The 21,713-nt window shown below is 54.4% G+C and overlaps 1 protein-coding gene across 1 annotated transcript; it reads left to right on the top strand.

Moving 5' to 3' along the window:
• Positions 1–5,507: 5,507 nt before the first annotated feature.
• HSPB1 (heat shock protein family B (small) member 1) lies at positions 5,508–7,017 on the top strand. Its single transcript, XM_079120709.1, has 3 exons — positions 5,508–5,982; positions 6,548–6,611; positions 6,720–7,017. Exons 1-3 carry the CDS (start codon positions 5,619–5,621, stop codon positions 6,907–6,909), a joined length of 618 nt encoding a protein of 205 aa, XP_078976835.1. The 5' UTR covers positions 5,508–5,618; the 3' UTR covers positions 6,910–7,017.
• The last annotated feature ends 14,696 nt before the right edge of the window (positions 7,018–21,713 follow it).

The following is a 21,713-nucleotide window of genomic DNA, read 5'->3' as shown; positions in this document are numbered from 1 at the left end:
TGATACCTGTCTGGTGACCTCCAGATGGCTTTTGGTGCCCTGGTCAATCTCAGAATTCTTAGGCTGACCTGGTCTTCATTATCTAAGCAGTAGATAGTGCAAAAAAGTCCCCAAAATTATAGGATCCTCGAGGTCATATAGCTGTCTTTGCTTATCTATTTATGGGGTGGGGGGCTAGTTAACAACATGCAGGTGAATTTACAGATTTTCCAGAAATTTGGGAGTAACAGGCCTGGGTTAAGAGGCTGACTTGGGGAGTGACAGGTTGGAAAAGTATGTTTAACTCCTGAATTAAAATCCTATTTTCTAGCCGGGTGTGGTAGCACACATCTGTGATCCCAGTGACTCGGGAGGCTGAGGCAGGAGGATTGCAAATTCAAAGCCAGCCTCAACAACTTAGTGAGGCCTTAAGCAACACAGCCAGACAATGCCTCAAAATAAAATATAAAAACCAGCTGGGGATGTGGCTCAGTGGTTAAGGGCCATGGGCTCAATCCCTGGTACCAAAAATAAATAAATATATAAAACAGAATCCTATTTTCTTTGCCTTTCTCTTGTCTACCTATTTCTTACCTCTTCTAGCTGACCTCACACCCATCCCCTCTCATCACCTTACTCCAATTTAAAGCAGACTCCAGTCGCCCCCAGGCCCAGCAGACCAACAGGGAAGGGAGATTCACATCTTGGACCTGGTGGAGGTCTCCACAGCCTCCTCCTGTTAAATAAAAAAATATTCAATGACATTTGCTAAAACCTGGTAAGAAGGATTTAATTCAGGACCAGCGAGACAGACTCAGGACCACTGCATCTGGGCTCCACTTTCAGGGGGCTAGTGGCCCAGGAAAAGGGTGGGGCCCGCAGATGGGAAATGACTCAGCGCAGCCTTCAGTGGCCAGGGGGCTTCAGGCCAAACCCACCTGGCGGGATTCCTGCTGAAAGCTAGCCAAGGGGCTAGGACTTCAGCAGTGGGGGTCAGGGGGGAGGAGGATGAGGAACCTGACCAGACTGGAGGGCTGGGGATTAACTAACTGCCTCAGCCGAGATCTTGCTAAAAGTGGATCCGATAGGGAAGGGCACGGGTGGGCCCAGGAGATTCAGGCACCCAAGTTTGATTGAGAAGAGAATCTCTGTCACCACTCCCCAAAGACCCCGATCCTGCAGGGTTTTGACTGCAAAGGAGCAGACCTGGGGGGAGGGGAAGGGGGAGAGGGGAGGAGAAACTTGATTCATGACCCTGGAAGGAGCCTTCCAGAACATCCAGTCCAATGGTCTCATTGTACGGATGAAGAGAATGAGTCACAGTGCTGGCCTCTGGCCAAACAAAGTCAAAAACATCCAGGTCCCCAGACTCCCAAGTTAGGCAGATTCTTTCTGTTAGACGGCCAAGAGCAAGAGGGGCCAGAGAATGGCTCCCCAGCCCTGCCACCTGCACCAGTGTTGTGGGGTGGGGGGTGACCCCCAGACCAGCCAGAGCCCAGAGGCCTAGCGGGTGAGGCAGGCTGGACATGGGTTTTAGGAAACAGACTCCCAGAGGGGGAATGTCTCGATGTTTCCAGAAAGATCTAGTGCCCCCTGCCCCCATTCGCTTTAATGACGGCTGCCCACATTTTCAATCCCAGCGGCGGCTGGTGCGATCTGTCAGTTGTCAGGCAGCTACTGGGGTGCTCCTGAGGGAGTTCTAGCAGCTGCCTGAAGACTCCAGTGCTTTCTCTGAGGCTGGGCCAGCAAGGGAGGGGCTGGTGAGCCGCAGTTGGCAGAGGCCTGTCAAGGGCGTGGCCAGTGTAGCCAAAACCTCAGGCGCAGTGCGAGGGGTGGCAGCGGCTGGTCTTGGGGCTTCTGCAGAGCACCCCAGGTTTGGGGATTAGGAGCAAGAGAAGGGGTCCTCCCACGAAGGAATCTCCAGACCCTGGAGATAGCAATGAAAAAAAGACAGGGCTGAGATCCATTCCCTTTCGGCTTCTGGGAAATCCCTGGGGTGGGGTTCTCTCCTCTCTCTCTCTCTCTCTTTTGCAGTGCGGGGGATGGAACTCAGGGCCAAGTGTGTGTGTGTGTGCACGTGCACACGCACGCACACATGCACACGTGTTAGAATCCAGCCTCCTGGAGGAAAGGCACTTGGTTAGGACTGTAAAGGATCCCGGAGGTCTGACCCAGCCCTCCCTGTCCTGACCCCTGCCCCTGTATCCCAGAAGCTCGCTACCTAGGAAGTCTCTCCCTAAGGAAGCTGGAGTCCTGAACTCCAGTCCTTCCCACCTCTGACCAACTTGAACCCAGGGGCACTTAACCCCTGAGTCACATCCCCAGCCCTTTTTATATTTTATTTAGGGACAGGGTCTCGCTGAGTTGCTGAGGCTGGCCTGGAACTTTTGATCCTCCTGCCTCAGCCTCCCAAGTCACTGGGCTATCAGGAGTGCACCATGGCACCCAGCAGGACCCTGGGGCAATTCTGACCCTCAGTTTTCTCATCTGGAAAAGGGGGCTCAGACAAGCTACTGTGCTACGCCATAAAGCACACACACTGGGTCATTCCCGCTGTTCTAAGCCACAATATAGAAAGCCAAAGGGCCTCTGAGAACACTAAGGGAGTCTGAGCACCAGGCACTCAACACACCGTATCGTATTTGGGGCCCACTGCAATGCTGTAATACGGCAGATGCATTATGTGCCCCATTTTGCAGACGGGGATATGTGCGCCCCAAGAGGTCACCAAACTTATGAACAGCAGCATCCAGAGTCAAGCCCAGCCCTGTCTGACCCCAAAACCCAGTTTCTCCCCCACTTCCCCCCGCCAGCCTCTATGTCCCCTCCCTTGTGATCAGCATACTGATCTAAAAGTCATCCCTTAAGAATGGCCCATGGAGGAGGATTCTGAGTGACAGGTGGGGCCGGTCAGCGTGCCCTGGGTTGCACAACCTGCCCGGGCCTGGGCAGCGGGATGGGTTCTCCTCGCCCTGGTTTCAGGCAAGATGAAGGAAGCTTTGTCTACAAAGTGCTGGCAGCCAGCAGCAGCCGCCCCGTAGCGTGGCTGGGCCTGGCAGGGCCCCACTTGAAAGCACCTATGACCACACCTGACAGCTCCCTCTGGGTGGGGAGCCCTGGGCTCCTGTCTGGGCCAAGATGGGCAGGCAGGGGCGGGGGAGTGCCCTCCCTACCTTCTGATCTCACCTGAATTTACAGAGGCGCTGGAGATGGGTGGGGCTGGGAGACCAGGGAACAAAGGCTCGGAGCTTCCAGAAGCTGAGACCCTGAGGAGGAGCAGCCATCTGAGACCTGCTGGGTCCATGGCATGACCTGGCAAGGGAAGGGAGGCAGAGGGGTGAGGGCAGGGATCCTGTGTGCTTTCCACCTTTGACACCAGAGAGTTCCAGGATCTCCGAGTTCCCCCTGGGGTGACCTTGAACTCAGGACCCAGCCAAGCTCTACCCAGATGCACAAGAGGTGGGTAGGAAAGAGAGGCACCCATGAGCCTGCTCTCAAAAAAATAACTGAGGGGGCCGGGGGCGTAGCTCTGTGGTAGAGCACTTGCCTAACTCGCCCTGGGTTCAGGCCTCAGCACCACATAAACATAAATAAATAAGCTGGGCGCAGCGGCACAAGTCTGTAATCCCAGCAGCTCGGGAGCCTGAGGCGGGAGGATTGCAAGTTCAAAGCCAGCCTCAGTAACAGTGAGGTGCTAAGCAACTCAATGAGACCCTGTCTCTAAATAAAATACAACACAGGGTTGGGGATGTGGTTCAATGGTTGAGTGCCTCTGAGTTCAATCCCTGGCACAAAAAAGAATAATAAAGAAAAAAAATAAAATAAAATGAAGGTATTATGTCCATCTACAACTAAATATATACATATATACACATATGTATATACATATGTATATATTCCTTTTTTTTAAAAGGAAAAAGAAGCTCTTCAAGTGAGTGGACTGGATTCTAGCTGCCAGTTCCTCCAGTGTCCCTGAAGCCTGGGTCTGGGTGGGACAAGACTTCAGTGGCCTCAGCCCCCTATAGAATGGGCAGGAGTAGAGACTGGGACAGGGCAGCCAGCAGGATGAGCTGGGAAAGAGGAAGTAGGGAGCCCAGGGGAATGGGGACGGAGTGTGAAGAGGCCGACTATGCTGGTGTTTTACTGAGACTGTGGCCAAGTCAATCTCTGGAGCCTCAAGTTCCTCAGCTGAAGAGAAGCGGAGCCTAAGTCAGGAAAAAGGAGAGCTGAACAGGCCACACCTGGGAAGGAGGGGAGCAGCAACCTCAGGATTAGAGCAGGAGTCTCAGGCAGCACCTCCTTCAGAGCAGGGAGATGGGGGCCTGGCCCCATAGGTGGTCAGATGGAGGCAGGATCAAGGGGTGAGCCTCAGGCTCCAGGCAAATTTCTGTTAACTATACCTCTTGGACACACACTTGTCCCCCTGTATGATGGGATTCAGAAGCAAAAGGGGCCTTTGGTGGCACACACCCATAATCTCAGCAGCTTGGGAGGCCTAGGCAGGAGGATCACGAGTTTGAGTCCAGCCTCAGCAACTTAGTGAAGCCCTAAGCAACTCAAGAGAGACCCTGTCTCTAAATAAAATATAAAAAGGGGCTGGGTTCAATCCCTAGTAACAAAAAAAAAAAAAAAAAAAAAAAAAAAAAAAAAAAAGGGGTGGGGGTGAGACCATAATCTGTAAAAAGGAAACTGAGGCCATAGGACCTTGGCCAGAATCACACAGGAAGCCAACAGCAAAGCCCAGCCAGATTCAAATTCCTTGTCTTTGAGGTTCCCTGGCTTCTGAAGGAAAAATAGATACGGGGAGATTTGACAACAACCCCTCTCCTGGCCGGAGTCTCAGCCCAGGTTTCTGATCTGGGCCAGCCCCACTGCTCAGGAAGAGAAGGGAGGGGAAAGGCTGAGCCCCCGCAACTCTTCCATTCCAGGCAAAGAACAGTTAACTAACGATGATGACGCACCAGGCTCTGGGCTAAGTCTTAGCTTCCATGAAGTCACTGAATCCCTGGTCCATTCCAGTGACGTCAGCAGCATCTTGGTATCCCAGATGGGGAAAGTGAGGCACAAAGAGTTTTAACTTGGACAAGTTCACCCTCTTGGTGGCAGCTCCAGCAACCTGGGGCAGTCTGGTCCTGCAGTCCACGCTCCCAAAAACCACACCACACCGCTTTAGGCCACAGTCGTCGCGGGGACCCCAGTGGTCAAACCTACTTCCACCGCTTCCTAGTTGTGGGGCCGGCCCTGGACAAGTAACCCAACCTCTCAGCTTTGATCTCCTGAACAAAAGGAGGATGGGGCGGGCCTCGGGCCACCTCCCGCAGCGCATTACCGCCCAGGCCGAGCGTGCCCAGCTCTGGGCACAAGTCCAGCTCCGGTGCTCCAGTCATTTGTTTTCCTAAACAAGAGAAGTTTCCAGATGTGGGCAGAACCTTCCTCGCCCCGCCCGCTGCCCCTCGTAAGCCGTGGGAGGAATGCACAGGGGAGGGACGGCCCCCAACCGGTCATTGCCATTAATAGAGACCTGAAGCACCGCCTGCTAAAAATACCCGGCTGGAGACCTATAAGAGCGCCGCCGGGGCCCCGACCCAGCACTTCTCCGACCTGAGCCCGACGCGCAGAGAACACCCCGCCGAGCCAGCATGACCGAGCGCCGCGTGCCCTTCTCGCTCCTGCGGAGCCCCAGCTGGGATCCTTTCCGCGACTGGTACCCGGCCCACAGCCGCCTCTTCGACCAGGCCTTCGGGCTGCCCCGGCTGCCCGAGGAGTGGTCGCAGTGGTTCGGCGCCAGCGGCTGGCCGGGCTACGTGCGCCCGCTGCCCGCCGCCGAGGGCCCCGCGGCCGTGGCCGCGCCCGCCTACAGCCGCGCACTCAGCCGGCAGCTCAGCAGCGGCGTCTCGGAGATCCGGCACACGGCCGACCGCTGGCGCGTGTCCCTGGACGTCAACCACTTCGCCCCGGAGGAGCTGACGGTCAAGACCAAGGACGGCGTGGTGGAGATCACCGGTGAGCCCGTAGGGCGCCCTGCGGGGGACCAGGCTGGCGGGCAGAGCCTGCGCTTCCCGGGGCTGGGGGTGGGCTTGGGCCGGGGAGTTAAAAGTGAGCCCAGGACCCGGAGGCCCGAGCCCTGGCCCTTGGCCGGCTTCCCTTGGCTGGAATGCCGGATGCGGGTCGCTCGGAAGGGCCCCGCCGCCTCCAAAGATGCGCTCTACGAGGAGAACACGCCCCTTCCCGGAGAAGCCCATCCCCATCCCCTAATAAGCAGGTGCTGGTCGGCTCCCTGTCCCTGGCGCGGTGGGGGCGTGTGCGATGCTCTGTGCGCCTGCGCGCGCCCCGTCCCTACCAGGGCTGAGCCCAGCGCCGCGCCCCCACCGGTCGCAAAAGTTCTCTCGAACTTTTCGAAAACTTGTTACCGCTGGATGCGGACAGTCAACCCTCCCCTCCACACACACGCACACACCAGACAACTCGATCTGTGTCCTCCTGAGACCCCGCTACCCCTGAGCAAGCGGGGGGGCGGCTCTGGCCAGCTCCGCCTCGCAGCTCCTGACCTCCTCCTACCCCACTCCAGGCAAGCACGAAGAGAGACAGGACGAGCACGGCTACGTCTCCCGGTGCTTCACTCGGAAATACACGTGAGTTCTGGCCCAATCTGTGGGGGGATTGGGGGGTCCAGAGGAGTGGACGCAGGGAAGGGGACAGGAGGGGTGGGTAACAACTGCTCTTCTTCTCCGCATGTCCAGGCTGCCCCCCGGTGTGGACCCCACCTTGGTGTCCTCCTCCCTGTCCCCTGAGGGCACACTCACTGTGGAGGCCCCGATGCCCAAGCCAGCCACACAGTCAGCTGAGATCACCATCCCTGTCACCTTCGAGTCGCGAGCCCAGCTGGGGAGTCCAGAAGCTGGGAAGTCTGAGCAGTCTGGAGCCAAGTAGAGGCCATTACCCTGCTACCCACCACTGGCCACCCCCTCCACCCACCTGCGTGCTCTTTTGATACATGTACCTTCTCTTTTTCTCAAATAAAGTTTGAAGTAACTGCCATCACTGCCTGAGACCCTGGTGTTTGTGGAGGCCTCAGGCTAGTGCCCTGAGCAAAGGCCTCCTATGTTCTTACCTTTGCCGAGGGCCTGCTGGGCTCAGCTCTCTGCTGGGCTTTGGGAACAAGCACTGTCCTGGGTTAGGTGTGGGGGAGAATCCAGGAAGAGCACCTGTGTCCAGGGGCCTGGCTGGGGTAAGGGGAAGTTGCAGGACTGGCAGAGGAGGGGGCTTCCTAGGAGCTCATAGTCCCTTACTGTCCTCTCAGAGAGGGACCAGACCATGTAGAAGGAATAGGAGCCACTGTGAAGAGGGTTTGGTCCGTCAAAGGACCCACCCTCAACATCCATGTGTGCAGACTGGGGCATGTGCTCTCAGGAGTGGCAGGTGCCTGGCCACTAGCAGAGGGAATATGCTCTTGTTGGACAGAGAGACAAGGTTCCAGGTGGGGAGGCCTTGCCGCCACCGGCCAGGTAGGAACCGTCCCACCTGCCTTGGCCCTACTCCATCCCCACCCTCCAGGAGGTCCAAGGAAGGTTCTGAGGGACCTGGGGAGGCTTTGGAGCCCTGCCTCCAGCCCTATCTCAAGTTCCCCCTGAATTTGAGGGACGAGGTCCCAGAACCTGAGGCTGTGGCAAGACACGCCCACATTCTTTCCTAAACCCACAGCCCAGGGAGGAGCAGCTTCCGTGGGAAGAGTGCGGTGCGTGCCCCATGCACCCTGCATGCACTCAGCCTGTTGGAGTCCACTCCCTGGTGCAGTCTACTGTCGTGATACTCACACCTGGAGCAGTATGAAGCCAAAGCAGGTTAGGTCTGGGAGGTCTGGCTGGACCTGGACCAAGGCCAATGGGGAAAAAAACAGCAAGGATTGTTGGCCCAGCTGGCAACACAGGTCTGAGCTCGCCAGCCAGGGTGCTGCCCAGCCTCCCCACCCTGCTACCACCAGGCCAAGACTGCTCAGGCCCAGTCCTGAGCTCCAGACCCTAAGTCTGCCACCCTTGTCCCAGACACCTCCCCTGCAGGAGACTTCTGGACGCCTCCATATTCCTAGGGCCAAGATATGGAGGTTGAGACCGTCCAGTTCCCATCCTGGCTCTGCTGGCCAGTTCCCCTGTGGCAGACACCAGGGATGCCCTGGCCTGCTGGGGTGTGGCTGTGTCAGACATAGTGACAGCGAGGCTGCCCTGAGGTGCCCTTGGAGTGTCATCCTCACATCAACCCTGAGCAGAGGTACAATTACTCCTGCTTAAACCCCTGGGAACAGCGCGTCTCAAAGAAGTGAGCAGACGTGGAGGGGAGGAGGGGGGTGACGTCTGTGGTCAGATGAGCCAGATCCTGCTCAAGGACGGGGAGAGGGTCTCCATAGCTTGAAGTGCTACCAAGTAAGGCTTGATGGGGCTTCAGGAGAAGGGGGCAGGGGGCTAGGCAGCCAAATGGCCCTGGAAGAGCTGCCAGGAACCTCAGACTCAGAGTCAAGCTGGTGGTTGGGGCAGGCAGGGGTCGACCTTTGGAGTGCTGGAGACACTCTGGGGGTGAAGTCCCAGGGCAGCACTCTGGAGGTTCTGAGCACTAGGGGCCTCATCCAAGGCATGGCTGGGGCATGGGTACCAAGGGAGGACTAGGAATTCGGTCCTGCAAAGGAAACCGGTCCCTGTCTCCCTGGGAAGCTAAAGTAGAAGTGGGCAATCTGCAGTAGCTGCCTGGTAGTGCCAGCTGGCCACCCAACAGGGCTGAAGGTTAAGGGCAGGTGTGAGGCTGGGTTCAGAGGATGCCGAGTCTAGGGCAGCACCTCCGAGCGGAGTGGGCTCTGGCTGGCAGGATACGACAGTCTCTGCTGGGAAGGTCGTGCACTGGGAGACCTGTTGATGTGGTGGCTGGGCAGTCCTCCCCAGGCCTGTCCCCAGTGTTTCAATGTGTCCATCTTGAAAGGCCTCCCAATGTCCTTCAGGTCTGTGGGCTCAGACACTGGCCTTGAGTCAATGCGTGGGAGCATCTGGGTGGCTCTGGTCAGCTTAAGGCCATCCGAGGGCAGTGATCTGTGCTCTGGCCACGGTGAAGGCTGGCAGGCCCAACTCCCTCGAGGACCACAATTCCTGTGACTGCTGCTCATCCCTCACCTGTTCAGGCTTACCCAGGGCTCCCTGGGGCACCTTCAGCTCTAGAGTGATTCCAAGCCTCTATTTTTCTGTCCCTCCCCATGGTGATCTGACCCTCCCTGTGGGCTATCTCCTCTGGGCCCAGCACCCAGCTGTTGGTCCAAGTCCCTGCTCTCAAGGAGACAGCTGGAGGAAGCAGCATGATTCCCGGAAGGAAGGCCCGAGCTGGGTTTAGTGGAGGTGGGCAGGAGGGATTTCTGGAAGTGAGATCTGTGGGATAGGCAAGGAGGGACAGTCACAACCTTGTGCCAGGGCTGGGGTGAGAGAGAACAAGAGGGATATGAGAAGTGTGTGCCACATGCCCTCTACCCAGCCCCTCCCCGCTGACCTTGGCACTGAAGTCCAAGCTAAGTGTAGACTACTGAAGTCATCAAAGTGTTTAAACAGACCTGGGACCAGGGCAGATCCCTGCTTTATTCAATCAATCATTTGTTCATTCATTCATTCATTTTTTTGGTACCAGGAATTAAGACCGGGGGCACGTAACCACTGAGCCAAAGTCCCAGCCCTTTTGTATATTTTATTTAGAGACAGGGTCTTGTTGAGTTGCTTAGGGCCTCGCTAAGTTGCTGAGGCTGGCTTTGAACTCACGATCTTCCTGCCTCAGCCTCCCGAGCCGCTGGAATCACAGGCGTGCACCACCGCACCCAGCTAAATCCCTGCTTTAAAACAGGGTTCTGGTCCTCAAAAGGGAGTGACTGGGAGCGTCCAGCCAAGAGGCGGGGCTGATGTGGTGGGGATAGGGGTTTGCTGACCTTACAGTGGTGGAGTTCAGCAGACCCTGGCCTTGGCTGCTAGAGAGTGAATCCTTTCCAGGTCCCACCATCTGCCCTGCCACAGAACTGTCCCAGGAGTTGGTGGGAGAGCTTTCCACAGCCACACAGGAGTGGAGTGTGGAGAAAAAGCTTCACCACGAATGGCCATGGAGCTGGGTCTCAGGCAGGACCAGAGCACCTTCGCGACTGGGAAAGGGGAGGAGGGTCAGGCATAAGAAGAGTGCCTGCCCAGGGACTGGCCACGGTTGACAGAGGCCCAGCCTCACTGGCCTGGTAGCAGCCACCCAAACCTACCCCATCCCAGCAAAGCCTAGGGGAGGGTCATCCACTGGCCTCACTTTGGAACCCCCATCTTCCCATCCTATCCCCACATACACACACTGGGACCTGGGGATCTGGGACAGTACCCAAGGTTGGGCACAGACCTACACAGCAGCCAGCAGCCAGCTGAGGACCACAGCAGAGAGGGGGAGGAAGCTGTCTGGGCGAGGGCCGGGGAGGGAGAGCTGGTCTGAGCCAGCCTGGTGCTGGATCCCAAGCTCAGAGTCACGAAATGGGCCTCTGCCCCACCTCCATCCTGCTTCCCAGGGAAGGATCCCAGGAATGTGCAGGGGCTTTTCCATGGAATCCCTTGGGAGTGCTCCTCAAGGCAAGGGGATGGGGGACAGCATCACACAACAGCCATGAGTCAATGTCAACAGCCGATCTGTCAATGTCTAGTGCAAATCAGAAAAAGGTGCCCACTCCGTACCAGAGCCCAGGGCATGGTGAACTCCGACTCACCCCTTTGGGCGGGTACCCTTCCCAGAAAACACCTGGCCTCACCCCTCAGCACACAGAGGAGAACCGGAGGCACGGCAGGGTCTGTACTTGCCCGGAGTTGTCTGGCAGACCAGGGCAGAGCAGGTCATGTGGTGCCTGAAGCCTCTTCCTGGGCTGTGGGATGCCCAGCATGAGTTCTGCCCATCCACCTGTGCCCTGCCTGTGTTCCATCCATTGGCGCATGCCCCGTGTGCCAGGCCTGAGGAGCATGGGCTTCCATGGGGAAAACCCACACAGGAGCAGAAACCACTCCACCCCTGCAGGATCCCCTGCACCACAGGGTGGGACTCTCCTCCCCACTTCCACATCGCCAGGTGACTTTGGACCTCACTGTGCCTCCCAAGGGGGAGCCATGTCCTCTCGGGTTTCTGAGAAGAGAAAGCTCTGGCCACTTGCAGTTGGTGCTGGAAGAGTTGGCAGCATCAAAGATGCCGGGAATCCCAGGCTCACCAAGAAGGGGCAGCTCTGGAATGAAAACTGTCTGGCTGGGCGGCCTTGAGTAGGGGCGTAAAAGGTGGGACAGCTGCACCGGCCAACCAGCAGGGCAGGCCCAGGGCCCAGCCAGGGCTCCCACCCTCTGCCCAGGACAAAGAGCACATCTGGGGAGCACCTCTGGGGAGTCCCTGGGCATGGCAGCCCCTCACAGCCTTCTGTCCAGCCCAGCAGGCAATGCTGCCCCGTCTGTCAAAGAGCAGTGACCACATCAGCATGCAGCACTGCTCACCCAGGGCTGCTCCTGTGGAAGGAAGTCCACCCCGCCCAGGCCCTAGGGCTGAACAGGACAGAACCTGTCCAGGTCAGGGTTGAGAACGGACTAAGATGTTCAGGGATGAGCACCAGGCTACTGCACCTGGGTTGGGCCAGTCCTGCCCTGGGCTCAGCTTCCCTTCTCAGGGGTCCGGTGGCCTCCTCACGACATTTGGGGCTGTCAGTCCCAGGAAGGGTGGGAATCAAGCAGCAACCACAAAGGTTGGGTTGTCCCCTAACAATGGTAGGAAAGCCAAGGTCCCAGGGGTGCCCAAGGAAAGGAGAACAACTTGGTGCAGGACCAACAAGAGTTTGGACAGAGCAGGCTCTGGCTGACCCTAGACTCACCATGTCCACCCACTTGTACAAGATGGGTCTCGGCACCTCCTCTCAGAGATGGCCGGAGGGCTCCTGTGTTCAGGCTGGGGGAACCAAGGACAAGGAAGCGGACACCTAATCAGGTGGACGGATGACAGGTCCTGTGTCCTCCCCCCCATAAGTCCCCTTCCCTTCTGGGTGCTCCCACCCTCTTGGCCTCCTACCTTCGCTGGGCCCCTTCAGAGCTGCTGTCCTCCTCACGAGTCTCCTGTGCCCCTCTGATTCCCATGGCCCTTACTTAACCCCCACCAGCTCCCTACATCAAGCCCCTCTAGCACACTAACCCCTTTCTTGGAGTTCTCCCATCTCTGAACCCCCACCCCAATGTGGCCCTTCTTCACTTCACCAAGATCCCTCTGTTTTAAGGCCCTTTCCTGCCTCCCACCTCCACCTTTTTCTTTGAAAACCCCAGAGAGTCTCTGCTCAAGGCCTGTCCAGCCTGACAGCCTTGAACTCTAGGGGTGCCTGCAGGAGTGGATCCTTCAGCAGGGGTCCCGGCGCCCCAGGTCCATGGCGTCTGGGTTGGATGAAGAGTGGTTCTGGAGGAGGAGTCATCGATCCCCAGCAGGAAGGCCGCAGGCCCTGGGGCCCAGGCCTCAGACTGTCCTGGCTCCCCTCAAGCAGGAAGCTTTGGATCATGGCCCATGTGTACCAGGCTGGAGTGGTGCCAAGGCAGGTCCTGAGGCTGGCCCCTGCAGGATGCCTTAGGGCTAGGCATGCCAATCACCTGTCCCCCAGGCCCACATAGGACAATAAATGACTGCCCCCTGATGTTCCCCCAGAGACCCCACAGACATCTCAGGGTGCTCATCCCAGAACTTTAGGAATCTCTGCCTGGGTTCTGGGTCTGGCAGGGCCAGTGGAAATGGGAGCAGGAGGCCCAGTCTTGGAAAACACTGACCCACCTCCCCCACCCCCACCATGCCCTTGGTTCCATTCTTCTCTACTTTGGCCCGTCTCCAGAGGCCCTCAAGCCTGACAGCATGTCCCTCCTAGAGGACCCTGCTCATTGTCTTGGCTGCCAGCCTGATTCTGCCTTTGCAGGACCTGGAAGCCAAGGATGAGATCCTGGGCCCCTGCCCCACTCTGGCACATCTCTGGTGCAGAGGGTGTTGATCACTGTGTCTGCTACTATTCACAACTGGCACGTACTGGACACCTGCTAGCTGCCAATCACTCCTTAGCTGTCCAAATCCTCATAGCAACCCTAGGCCACTAAGAGGCAGCAGAGGATTATGGATATGGCTTGTGGACCCTACTATCAGTCTGCTTGGGTTCAAATTTCCACTCAGCCACTTTCTAGCTGTTGGATCTTGGGCTAGTTACTAAGCCTCAGTTTCTTCATCTGCAAAATGAAGCTGTATATGAATTAATAGGTGATGTCTTTAGAATAGCCTGGAGACAGTAAGTACCCAGTCAATGCTAGGAATTTCTATAAGGTAGACCACATTATTCCAATTTTACAGATATGGAAACTGACAGGCTAAGGAACTTCAGAAGTTATGCTGAAGACTCAAGACACAGTGGAATGGCAATTCAAATCCTGAGCTCTTTAAGTTTTCTTCCCCAACACAAAATAAGACATTACTTAGTGACAGAGGCCACACTGAAGCTGATCTCTGATTCATACATCCAGGCAGGATGGTGACTTGGAAAACTTGTTCCCCCTCTAGGCTGAAATTTTGCAGCTCTATGTTGGGAGGTGGGGATGGGGGGGTCTGCACTCCCTTCCATTCCCGACATCTTTCCAGGTTGATTCTGCAGGAGAGCCCTGGCCCTGGTTGATCACCATTCAATTAGAAGTGTGAGTGTGGGACTGGCCGGCACATCTGGGCAGAGGACCCTGCACAACATGCTTGAGGATGACTGACCTGTAACACCTAGGAGGACATGTGTGCAGTCTGAGGCTGGACAGGCAGGCAAGAAACAGGCGCCGGCCTCGGGGTCCTGGGGACACCAGGTGTGCCCGGTATGCCCACTTTACTGCTGCACCAGGGGGGCAACGTGTTAGGTAATGGAAACTGTCAGATCCAAGTCTCCATGTCCCTCCGAAACCTCCTGTTATGTGGTTTGAGTCAAAGGTGTACAGAGCCCTGGTTCTCCCCTCTGCGAAATGGGAATAATATACATTTGCTAGGGCTGCTTCCAGAACGAGATTTGTAGGTGAGAAACAGCGATACAGGACAAGGGACACGGGGTCGCTGGTCCAATGAGGACACTGGGTGCAGGCGCGGGTCCAGCGCCCACCAGGAAGCTGAGGCTCCGCCCTTCCAAGCCAGCTGCTTCCAGGGACAACGCCCGTGGAGGTGACGATCGCCCTATAAGGCGTTATGATGCCCCCGTACCCTAGACCCGGTTACTCCTGTAATGAAGGCAGAGAGGGAGAGGGAGGGTGGCGAAGGCGGGGTGGATAAAACTCCGCGGTGGCGGGAGGGCCAGGTCGGGTACAAATCCGGCCTAGGGGCAGCCGAGCAGGCCGACCGTGGAGGAGGAACCGAGCCCTAGCAACAGACCTGCCATTGGCGGTGCGGGGAGAGCCTAACCTGGGATTGGCTCTTGCCACGCCCGCGATGGAAGGGGCCGCCCCGGGGGGCGGGGCCGTGGGCGGAGCCGGGCCCCGCCCGCCTCACATCCGGGCACCTGGGCCGCCCAAGGGGCTCGAAGCTGCCCGGGAGCAGAGCGCTTCCGGCTCGCCCCTGCGAAAGGAGCCTGCGGGGAGACGCCGGCAGCGAGGCCCTTGATTCCGGACGTCCGTGGTGGGAGGATGCCCAGGGAGAAGCCCCAGGATGGAGCTCCCAGCTGGGTCGGGCTGGAGGGCGCTGCTGCGGTCCAGCCTGCAGTGAGGGCTGGAAGGAAGCGGAGCCGGGCGGTGTCCACCCGGGGGCAGTGTGGGGCAGCAGTGCAGGAGCCCCTGGGCGGCTGAAACCTCCCTCCCCAGGTCCCGCAAACCAGCATCACGGCAGGATTTTTTAAGTTGACCTGGGGCGGTCAGACCAGTTGTCTTAGGTACATTTTGGGTGCCGATGCCTCGAAGGATGGGCCAGGATTGTCTGTCTCCTTACCCAGCTTCATTCTGGCCTTGCCACCACCAGGCTAAAGACTCCAGTCCTTACAGACCACGGGCAGCCATGATCATTTCTCCTGTTGCTTCAGCCCCATGGCATGCAGCATATTGGTCTTGGGGACTTGGACAGTATTCAGGAAGATGACAGGGGAAAGGACACCCAAAGTGCTTCCGTCAGCTACAAGTTGCTCCGCCCTTCATACCGCTTACCCGGCCCGCATTTGCTAAATCTCCTGTGTCCCTGATGTAATCTGATTTAGAGTCGGAGGATCTTTCTGCTTTTCACTTTGCCTCTTCCCTTACCCACTCCAGCTCAGAACTCATCACTGAGGGACCTCAGTACACCCAACAAGGAATGTTCCAGAAAGAGCAGCCTTCAAAGTCAGCAGGCAAAAAATACCTTTTTGGAAGACACTTGGCTCTGATAAACCTAACAATCCAAAATCTTTCCCATCGAGTTTTAAACTGACAACCACCCACGTGTGGGCCACACCATCCCAGTTCCTCAGGAAGCTGAGGCAGGAGGATGACATACCCGTGGCCAGCCTGAGCAAGACCCTGTCTCAAAACGAGGGATGGGTGCGGCGACCCTCGCCTGTAATCCCAGCAGCTCGGGAGGCCGAGGCAGGAGTGCAAGTTCAAATCCAGCCTCAGCAACTTCATGAGGTGCTAGGCAACTCAGCAACACCCTGTCTCTTAAATAAAATACAAAATAGGGCTGGGGATGTGGCTCAGTGGTCGACTGTCTCCGAGTTCAATTCCCAGTACCAAAAAACAAAACAAAAAAAACAACCAAACCCACAACCAAAGACCCCCAGCCTTAAAATATGGCTTCAAGTTATAATAAAAGGTGGCAAACTTTGATGCCAAAGTAGTAGGTAGGAAAATTTGTCTATCATTGGAAGAACCAGGTTTTTTTTTAATTGTTTTGTTTTGTACAGGGGGGGGTGATTGAACCCAGGAGCTTAGCCACTGAGCCACATGCCCAGCCCTCATGTATATATTTTATTTAGAGACAGAGTGTTGCCAAATTGCTTAGGGCCTTGCTAATGCTGAGGCTGGCTTTGAACTTGCAATCCTCCAGAGCCACACCCCTGTGCCCAGCTGGGAACCAGTTTAACACAATGGCTGTGACTCCCCTAATGTGGACCCAGAATGAAGGCAGCCTGCACACACTCACCTGTTCCTGAGGTAACTACAACACATATGGGTGGCCCTGCTTCCCCACCCCACCCCACCTTGGGACAGAACAGCTGCAGGTGGCCAAGCCTCAGTTTGCTGAGCCAAAGCAAGTGCTCATTAAGTACCTACCCAATACTTTTCCCACGGGGGTGGGGGCAGGAGGGTACTGGGAAGAGGCGAGGCCCACCAGCCTATTAGAAAACATGAACCAGTCAGAAAACATGGTTCTCAGGAGTGGCCATCAGTCCTCTTATGATTCAGAGCTGTTTTGACCCAGCTGCTTAAGACCACTATGAATGAGGGGAAGGCTGGAGCCTCAGGCAGGGGAGGGGCCGGTGGCAGAGCACTCCAGACATGGAAAAAAGAAAAAAAATCCTCTGGCAAGACCAGTGTCCCAACCAGGTAGGAGACATACTGAACAGCAGGAGGGAAACTAATGGACAGCCCAGAATGTGGGACATTCTGTGAGACTGTCAAGTAGCTTGGTCTCTCGCAACCCCAAGTCGATGTCATAAAAGATGGTGTGGGAGGGGTGTTAGACTGAGCTATTAAATGCATTCTGGGGACAACTTGGGGAAATCTGAACATGGGCTGATGTATTAGGGAATTGCTGCTGGTGTAATGATGGTTATGTAAGAGAACTCACTATCCTTATTTTTACAAGAAGTGTGAACACAGAGTAAATAGCCCTATGGTGACTTCCAAAGTTCCACAACATCAAGACAAGTCTGCCCTGCTTCCAATGGGCTAAATCTTCTCATTCAACAGGCCACCAAATCCTAGTAATCCATATTTAAAATCACAATGCAAACCGTTTCTGGCCCATAGCAGTGCTCCAAAGAAGCAAAAACCCGACCTCCAGCTGAGCCAGATTAGGAGGGGACAGCAGAGGTCACACTACAAAGAGACAATGAATGGGAGACTGGTGGACTGGTGTGGCAGGGCAGTTACTGGGAAACCTGGGATCAGCAAGTGATGAGCCAGACAGTTAAGTAATACAAGATTTGTGAGCCACCTGGCCTCTTCACACCGTAGGAGGACCCAAATTCCAGGTCAACAAATAACAAATTAAAAAAAAAAAAAAAAAGTAAATGGGAAGATAGAAAAAGATTTCAAGCCAGTCTCAGCAACTTAGCAAGACCCTGGCTCAAATATTAAAAAAACAAAACAAGGGGCTGGGTTCAATTCTCAGCACTACGTATAAATAAACGAATAAAATAAAGGTCCATCAACATCTGAAACAGATTTTTTAAAAAAATTAGAACATTCTTAGCAAGAATATAAAAACTTGTTTTGGTTTTACATTGCACCCGTTTATATTCTGTAATGTGCACACACCACCAATTAAAAATACCTCCCCCCAAAACCATGTCGCTCAAAGTAACTCCTACTGGCTTTCCTCTTGTAGTAGGAAAAGTGCCCAACAGTATCTTTCTTAACCTGGGACATCTGTTCATTTGTGAGGCCTGTGAGACCCTGACCCTGCCCCCGCCCCGCGCACTGACTCCTCCCACCCACAGGTACCCACAGTTCCTCAGAGGCAGGGCTGGTGTGGTTGGCATCAACCACGTCCATCTACGCCAGAATTGGTGAATTCAAACCAGCAGGCTCATTAGCAGGCTGGTATATCACATTTTAATGCTCTGATCAGGTTGGTGACCACTTAATGTCAACTCCCAGAAATAGAGAACAGCGATACCCAGCTAGTTTTCAGAAGTTGTTTCTCCAAACTTGCTTTGAGAACCAACCTGCCATTCTTAGCCACTGGGATCATCCAGAGTGAGTCAACGTGCAGTCTCAGCTGACCCGTGCAGAGGCCAGTGCATGTGGTCATAGCATATAAATAGAGTGGAGAGAAACTGCACCGGCCCTCCGCCGCATGCTTGCTGGACTGGATGATGGTTCCTGCCCCTAAACCCCCTCGTTCGTGGCCTCTGCCCCACCCACAAAGTTGTCAGGATGAGTCTGCTCCATGGTTGGAGCAGGGGGCTAAGGGACCCTCTAACGCCCAACTCCCATTCCCATCTGTCACCTTTACTTCATTGCTTTACCCTATTGGCTATTTTCAAACTTCCAGAACAGACTGAGCACAAGGACCCTTTAGCTTGGTGCCTACCCCAGAGCTTGAAGAATGAGTTTTTCCTTCTTTTGCAGTTCTGGGGATTGAACCCAAGGGCACTCTTACCACTGAGCTACACTCCCAGCCCTTTATAAATTTTGAGACAGGGTTTCATTAAGTTGCCCACACTGGTCTTGAACCTCCAATTCTCCTGCCTCAGCCTCCTGAGCAGCTGGGATTACAGATGAGGGCCACTGTGCCTGGCTGGACGTGAGAAGTTCCCAGTCTTGTTCTACGCCACCACTCAACCTCGGCTCTTCAGGACCGTCCTTTCCAACTACCTGTCTCATTTCCCCCTGACACCTCAACTTACCACAACACAGGCGTGCGAGAGCAGATATCAGAGGCCAGATGACCTGCAAAACTGTGAACAATGCTACTCCTCTATTTTTGGTTTTGGAAAACAACTATTTTTCAAGAAACAAATGGTGATTGCTTTTAGACAAATGAGTACTTTTAACTTCTAGTTTTTGACTCAACCCCACATACACAAAAGCTTTTCAGAGTTATGTAAAGGGTTCTGAGTTGAGAAAGTCAAGAAATCAAAACTGGACAGCCAGATATGGTGGTGTCTGCCAGTAGTCCCAGTTACCCGGGAGTAGGAGGCCAGCCTGGGAAAGTGTCCCCCTTCTCAAAAAACACCTTTTAAGTGTTCGTGGCAATATTTTGGGTAAATCCCAGTCATGTCAAGTTCCAGGCACCCCTAGGAAGCAGAGGTCCCAAAGGAACAGGGTGTATCAGCAGCTTCCAAGTACATTCCCTTGATTCTGAAGCACCTCAGGGACCCTCTGAAAACCTGTCCCCGTCTATACATTCCTCCTGCCAGGGACTCCCACACTGAGCCCGGTCAGCCTAGCGGTCGTTTCTGCTCTGCTTCCTCTTTCCTGGCAGTGCAGATGCAGCCAGGGCTCAGCTCAGCAAACGGGAAGGCCAAACTCCAGGCGTCAGTGCATGGCAGGATCTCAGGCCCAGTCACTGCCAGTTCCACAGCCACACCTGCAGTGGCACTCAGTGACAAACAAGCTAACCCAGGAGAATTCATCCAATGCTCGGCGAAAGGCCTTCAACATGGTCTCATCACACATGAAATGTGAGTCCAAGTTTCTCAGAAAATTAAAAGCTGCCTCCCTCCGCTGTGAACTGCCACCCTTCCCCTATGACAGAGGTGCAAAGGCTTCATCCCGTGGAAACCCCTACTCACAGTCACACCCACCTGCAGGCACCTTCTGACACAGCTGCCTTGGGCAGCACCTGGCTGTCGGGGGCTCAGGAGTGTGATTCGAACCTGGGCCTGAGCGTCTTCCTAGTTGTATCCCAAAGGGCTCTTTGGCACCCAGCCAAACAAGAGAATTTTGCAAGAGATTTGGGAGGCCCAAATGGTATCCCAATTTCCATTTCCCTTTTTTTTTTTTTTTTAAATTTTAGTGGTGGGGATCAAACCCAGGATCTTGTGCACTGCTAGGCAAGTGGCAAGTGCTCCACTACTGAGCCACACCTTCAATCAACCCTTGATTTCTTAAGGTCACTAAGCCCAGGTCTGACTCCCAGATACAGGCACTTTGCAGTATACACTGTCCTGCCCCACACGCCATCCAGCCTCGCCCACATCCAATCATATCTTCAAAAGCAAAGAAAAAGTTAAACATTAAATGAAACTACACGGCACTGACATCAGATCTGTAAGTTTATTTGCTCAATGTACGACAGCTACATAATGACTCACATTCATGATATTCCATCACTGAGGAAAACTGCTAAGAATGGTCCGTGTGCGAAATAATTCCTTAGAGAAACACGGAGTCGGAAAAATAATCACTGATTAGACCTTAAAAATAGTTCACTGCATAACATGACAAAAAGCACAAAGGCTCATAGGGAGAACATCGTCAATGTCCCCTACACTGTAATAGTTATAATTTCACCATGACAAACACCAGACATTAAGATTAAGCTAACACTGGTGTTTCTTTTGCCCCCCCTTAAAAACAAAATATATAACTGCATGTCACTATAGCAACATCCAAAACAGATCAATTTGTTACGATCACTATTTGGTAGAGCAAACTTGTACCCCCAAAAGGAAAAATTAAATTAAAAAAACTTTAAAAAATTTGAAGACTTAATTTTTTTTTTTTTTGTCATAGGAATACATAACACCTAGAGTATAAGTTAATGAATTTCAAGCTACTGCATAGAAATACGACACTAGCATGCACAATACTGTATCAATAGAGTAACGGAGGAGTGAGCATTTCACTGGAGAGACAGCATCATAGGCAAGTGCATTTCTTTAAAAATAAAGAAAAGGAAAGAAAAGAAATCATTCGAGCTGCTTAAACATCAAGTCTCCCGTCCCTCTTCAGCTCCAGCCCTCTGTCTGGGGTGATTTTATCTTGCATTATTCTAAAACGCAGCCAGAGCCAAAGCTGAAATTTAAAGGAAAAATAGGTTTTGTCATTCCAGTCAATCATTTCCAAATGCGGTAAGGACGGACACGACACTGCTCACCACCGGACATGAAGATAAGTTAGGGAAAGACCCACCCACCCCCTCCCCCAAAGTTTCCCTGTCCACGCCATGACTCCAGGCTCCTGTGATGGCACAGAAGCGACAAGCTCTCTTCAGCTAGTCCTTCTGGAAGAGCTCAGTGAGTCAGGACTTCCAGGGCAGGAGGGGGCCCTCTACGGAGAGTCATGCTGGGAAGCTGCAATGCTACAGAGCACACTGACCCGACGGCCATCGCCACTCTTCTACCGTCACTGTCACCGTGTCCTGTTAAACACACGCACCTCCTAATTGTAAGCTGGATTTTGGTCTAGCAAAAGCATGTCAGGTTTTCCTCAATCATTACTCACACCTCTCCTTGCCTAAATAAAACAAAGAAACAAAGCAACTCTGGTGTCATTACCCATCTTTGGAGTCCACATGGTCACTGATTTTGTTAAAAAAAAAAAAAAAAAAAAACCCAAGCAAGCTAAGAAAAAACCTCACGCACACCAGCCACGGTGCCACGGTGCCACCCAGTGGGCCATGTTTACAGGGCCGAGCTGCAGGAGAACCAGGGCCTGAGCTGACTGAAACAGCTGAGTGGAAATAGCAACATGGTTTCCATCAATTGCAAAATGTGGCTAACTGCAGAGAGAGGTCAAGCTCCAACTTCCATGCTCTCCTTGAAAAGAAAAAGCGGAAGAATTTTGGTCAAACGGGATTAAGCATTTACTACCTGGTAACGACTTCACTGTCGCCCCAGAGCACACGCTTGGGGGAGGGGAAGCTGGCCAGGCGGGGCGCTTCCTCCTGGGTATCCTACCGGCTCAGCTCCTAGCACCTGACTTCCCACACTGCACCACACGCCTTCTCGCCTTCTCGAAGGGCTACCCAGCTTCTACAAGCCAACATCCGAGCCACCTGTGTGCCAGGGGCACAGGTGCAGCAGGGAAGATTCAAGTGCAGAG

The sequence above is a fragment of the Sciurus vulgaris genome, assembly GCF_902686455.1.
Source record: "Sciurus vulgaris genome assembly, chromosome: 18".
NCBI lineage: Eukaryota > Metazoa > Chordata > Mammalia > Rodentia > Sciuridae > Sciurus > Sciurus vulgaris.
This window is presented reverse-complemented; position numbering and strand designations above follow the sequence as displayed.